Source organism: Asparagus officinalis, chromosome 7 (genome assembly GCF_001876935.1).
Source record: "Asparagus officinalis chromosome 7, Aspof.V1, whole genome shotgun sequence".
NCBI classification, from domain to species: Eukaryota; Viridiplantae; Streptophyta; class Magnoliopsida; order Asparagales; family Asparagaceae; genus Asparagus; species Asparagus officinalis.
Genome location: NC_033800.1, coordinates 87,993,284 through 87,998,709, shown reverse-complemented (window position 1 = coordinate 87,998,709; position 5,426 = coordinate 87,993,284). Strand labels below are relative to the sequence as shown.

General features: G+C 35.9%; 1 protein-coding gene across 1 annotated transcript in view; it reads left to right on the top strand.

The window, feature by feature from the left end:
* The window catches only part of LOC109847474 (phospholipase D delta-like), a 34,645-nt gene continuing 29,439 nt past the window's right edge, over positions 221 to 5,426 (top strand). The window contains exon 1 of the mRNA XM_020416702.1: positions 221 to 404. Coding sequence (XP_020272291.1) covers positions 221 to 404 — 184 coding nt within the window. The remainder of the gene's footprint in view (positions 405 to 5,426) is intronic.

Sequence of the window (5,426 nt, the reverse complement as noted above, 5' to 3'; positions counted from 1 at the left end):
GATGCCGCTTCTTCTGTCTAACCGACTTAGTGTGTTGATCGACTGCGAGCTCATGGCTTATCACTTCAGGAGGGATCCCGGGCATATCTTTTGGTCCCCAAGCAAATATGTCAGTGTTCACTAACAATAAAGTAATCATCTCCCCTGATGGAGTCGCCGAAGGCTGGCCCCCTGATGGAGGTGGACCAACAAAGTGAGCGGGTTGGGGAGGAGGAATCTGATGGAGGAGTTCTGCGGTGAAAGCAGCAAACTGTTGTTGGAAGGCTTGACTGATCCACTAGGTAGATTCCTCAAGCTGAGCCTGCGTGACATAGGCTGGATGTGGCTCTCTGGGAATGAACTGATCGGGCATATGCTCAGAGTCAGATATGATTTCTCAGAGAAGAAAGAAGGCCCCACTATAGGTGCCAAACTGTTGATGTATAAAATCACACAGTCAAATAAAGGGAGTGATCAAGTTGATAGAGGTCCTCTAACCCTCCGAATATTTGGTTCTGAAATGATCTGTTCTTCTCTGCACAAGTAGCAAATTGTAAGAGGGCGGGGTTAGGCTCCCCGGTTGTTCCTCCGATGATTAAATCAATGACTTGCTTGAGTGGAGAAGTAAAAATAAACTATAGTAGTTCTTAAGCACAGTGAGTAGTAGTGAAAAACTTACACTATTATTGAAAATAGTATCTTTATTTATAGTAGTGGTAGAAGGGTAGAATGGTAACTTCAGCCAAGTATGCGCTAGCGGCCAAGTTAGCCTCTACTTTATAGGTGTCAGCTGACGAGTGGAGAGGAGGTCACTTTGGTATTTAATACGAAGTGATTAGGGGTGTGTGGTGCCGACGTTATCTGATGTGTCATAAAGACTATTGGGGCCAGAGGAATGATGACGCCCATAATGCATTTAATGGTATTTATTACGAGGTGATTTGTCACCAGTGTAAGGGAGGGGCTCAAAGCTCAAGGCATTTCTTTGCCTTCCTACTGGTTTGGTGGTACATAAGTATCGCCTCATGAGTTGCCCTCGTAAAGTGCCGACCGATTAGTCGGCCGAGTGGAGTGATTAAGCAGTCGACTTAACCAGGGAACGTTATGTAATGCCCTTCGAGTCGTTGACAGGTGATTCCTTTCGGATCGTCGACATGTGACGCCTTTCAAGTCTCCCTAGTAAGATGTTGGTGTGTCGAGTCGACCGAATTAGGCCTCTGATTATCTTAAAATGCTGACTCGGTTATGCATAATATGGAACACTTGTCTATCATTGATAGGAAGTTATTTCTCATCACTAAAACAGATATAACAATAACCTTAATTAATAGTTAACAATTGATTATTATACTTAACAACTAATCTGCACACTTCACAACAAAACTAAAAATTAACAAATGATTTGTAACCTTAATAATAGTTAACAACTAATTATTATACTTAACAACTATCAACTACCATTAATAATAAACTTAGCTAACATGTGGTAGTTTGCTCCTCCATCACTTTAGACATCTCTTCAGTCCTTGACACCTCTTCTTTCTGTATCCATATCTTATGTGCCACTTTCTTATATAGAGACTAACTTCTTCCTTTTGCATTCCTCAGCTCCTGGTTCAGCTGTGTCATAGTCATCTCCTTCTCAATAGCAATTACAATGCCTACCCATGCAGGAAGATTATTAACATCTTCTGATCCCATTCTGATATTTATTTTGGAGATAACATGTCTTAGGCTACATGCCCTACCAATCTCAATCTTCTTCTTCTCCTTCTCCTTATCCTCTTTCCATAAATTTCTTACAGCCCTTTCCTCGTTTTCCTTCTTCTTCTCCTTCCCTTTCTCTTCCTCTTTTTCCTTCTCTTTTTCCTTCTCCTTCTTCTCCTCCTCCTCCTCCAATAGAGCTAACACTAGTTATTTAAAAACCTTCTTCCCTCTTGGAACTTATTCACGTATCTCTGAAAAGTTTTATCGTAGTGTGTAGAGTTTTAGCTTTAACAGTTGACGTTCTTAATGAACCCTAACTTCTCCCAGTCTCGCCCAATTTGTGAGAGGAGGCCTTGATGTACTTCCATTTACTAGCTTCTTGGTACCAATGGGTAGATAGTACCATAACTACACAAGGTAAATGGAAGATTATAAATCTTTTAAGATAGCAGGAACATTAACAAGTAAGCAATAAAATTAATAACAATTTTGAAACCTTAACCATCAATATAAAAAGTTAAAATCTTTAAGATTGACAGACAATCTATAACCTAAACAATCAATCTGTAGCCTCAACAACCAATCTGTAATACTAACAACTAAACTGTATACTTAACAACTAATTCATAATCTTAACAACTAAGATCAAACCTTAATAACTAATTACTATATTTTATAATAAATTAATAACCTTCACAATTAATAAATAAGCTTAACATCTAGTCATTACTCACAATAATAAACTATAGGAATACTTACAGACACAAGCTGGAAACCCCCTTGCTGGTGTAAAAATTTCTTTCCTATACCTAGACCCCTCAAATGCGGCTTCAATTGCTAAGTATGTCTCATTGTAAATATAGATTCCTAAGTAGTGTTTTTTACTTGTTCAGTACTATCAACAAACTTGAACAAGTACTTTGAGATCCTAAGAACATTGTTAGGACACTAGGCCATGCTTAGCTTATACAAAATCTATAACAGGACAAAGTTCTTTACATCATTCCGCTTCATAGATCATACAAGCTTCATGAATAGATCATCAACACAGTGTCTAGTAGGTCCTAGGGGAAGATTATTGTCATCCTCATTTTTGGTAAAAATACTCTTTTAAAATATGATTATTTCGATCTCAGTTGGGGCTAATAAAATCTCCCTCATTCTTAAACCATATATGGTTTATCACCCATTCAATATTGAATATGCACTCAAAGTATTCTCCAATTTTTAAATCTGTTAAGATAAATTTTTTCTTCTTCGAACCCACTGTCTCAAAACGCACTCAAAAGTGGAAAGATCAAGACCCAGCCGGGGGCCAAAATGGATATAGTATCTGAAAATACAATATTTATGGACATCCCAAAGCCTCTTCTCCATAAGTTGGATTAAAAAAATGCATGAAATCATAGTATACCATGAAATTTGATGTAGCGCGGAAAAATGATATGACCTTTTGTCTAAAAATAAAAATAAAAATGTATAACTAGTTTGTAAATAATCTGTAATTTTAACGTCTAAGTTGTGTGTTCTTAACAACTAACTAGTAACATTAACAATCAATCTATAATCTTAATGACTAATCCATAACCTTAGCAACTAATATCAAAATTGTAACCTTAACAACTAATCCATTACCTTAACAACTAACATCAAAATTGTAACCTTATCAATCAATCTATTACCTTAATAACTAAATTATATGCAACACAACTTAATAGTAAACTTCACAGCTAACACTTAACCTTCACAACTAACATCTAACCTCCACAACTTAATAGTAACCTTCAAACCTAACACTTAACAACTATATACTTGAAAATAAATAATTAACCTTCAGTAACCGGTAATCTTCACAACTAACACTTAACATTAACAGCTAATGAATATTCTTGATAATAAATAACTAACCATCACAATTTAATAGTAACCTTCACAATTAACACACATCCTTCGATATTAAACAAGTACTTTAACAATAAAACAACTTTCAAACACATCGGGCTAAGAAAATTAACATCATAAATAACTGAATTATGTAATAAACTCAATTCTTTGTCGTTGATTTGTTCATGCCTTCCAGATCGCTCCTCTTTGCTCCTTTCTTTAGATCTAAGAGGGCTTTCGTTGCATCATCCTTGCTGCCCTCATGGTGGGCTATATCTTCATCTATACGTTATCGTGGGCTTGTGGGCAGGGGACAAGTAACTGCGAGGTCCTCCATAACATCTCCTATTGTTTCTCCAACATCAATTAACTCCGTGCTAACTTTGCTCTTGCTTTAACTTCATATAGTGACCCTTCTTCTTCGAAATCTTATACATGGGAGAGTATCTTGGACTATGACTCATCTGTCATGCTTTGAAGTAAGGGAAACTTACCAGAGAGGAAAAGCGTGAAGGGAGGCTAGATGAGAAGACGAGAGCTTATGTTCCTCTTTTTGGGGTAGGCTGATTTAGGGTTAAAGTTTCGATTTGAGGATGGCTCTAGGACGGTTTCTCTCAGGAAGGATAATGGAGATGAGATTGATGGACATGGTAAACAAGAAGGACTATTGAGTAGGGAGCGGTTAAATCAAATGGTAAGTTTAGAATTTTTTCTTTAAACTTCGATCACGTTGGAACTGAATTAGGGGCAAAGGAGAAAACCCATTTGCCTGGGGGTTTTTGGGGTGTTGAGAAAGTATTAAAGGTGAGGTGAATTACATTCCTCATTTTGGGGGCCGGAAGTAAATTTCCCAAAAGTAAAAGAAAATCCGCCGTCCATCAGAAAAAGTTTGAACATCGACGAGAATTTGTAGTACACTCTTAGGGGGTGTTAGTCGATTGGGATATTTTCATGCAAAATGGGATAATTGTTAAAGTGGAATAATTTTTCGCTAGTGGGATATTTTAGTGGGATAAATAGAAACATTTTTGTGAAGCGGGATATTTTAATAAAATAACGTGGGATAAATTTTTATAATCAGGAAATATATATTTATGCATTTTGACGATATAAATACTATTTATGTATTTTAAACTTACTATTATTGATTGATAATTGCTTACAAAAATGTTCTTTACTATTAAATAACTTTTGGTTGGACTATAAGATATTAACAATTATTTTTATAATGATGATCTAATGATGATGATACCCATAATAGGAAAGAAGTAAAGAAAAAATATAAAAATAAAAAATAACAAAATAAATATGAGTTCTAGTTTTTTACCACCTAGTTCCAAGCTAAAACTTGGAATAATTTGAGAGACTAGAACTCTTATTTTTGTATAGAAAAATAAAAAAAAGGGGATAATTTTGTACCATTATCCCAATTCTAGTTTTGTTAGAGTTCTACTTGACTAACACTGTAAAATTTGTTCTAGTTTTAGTTCTATGTGACTACTGTTTGCGTCAAAAGTTGGTTTTGTCATGGAATTCATTATATCTTCGGTCGATTACAATAAATTCAAAAGAAATAGCCTTTTTATAAGACCTCTTTTACACAACAAACAGAAAATTATAACTTTTTAGAAACAAACGCAGGATCGTTGTTTGGATCGCTGCTTGCGTGAGATCTTTGCCTGTGCCGGGAGCGCTTTGACTCGTGGACCACCAAATCACAGATTCTGATTGAACCGTGAGGGGTTTAATGATTCTTCCTTCATTTATCGAAGTGAGAATTTGAAACGATATCTTATCAAAGTAAGATAGTCGTTCTTCTTAAGATCAAGTCAAAGCTCGAATCTCAAGGAATTGCC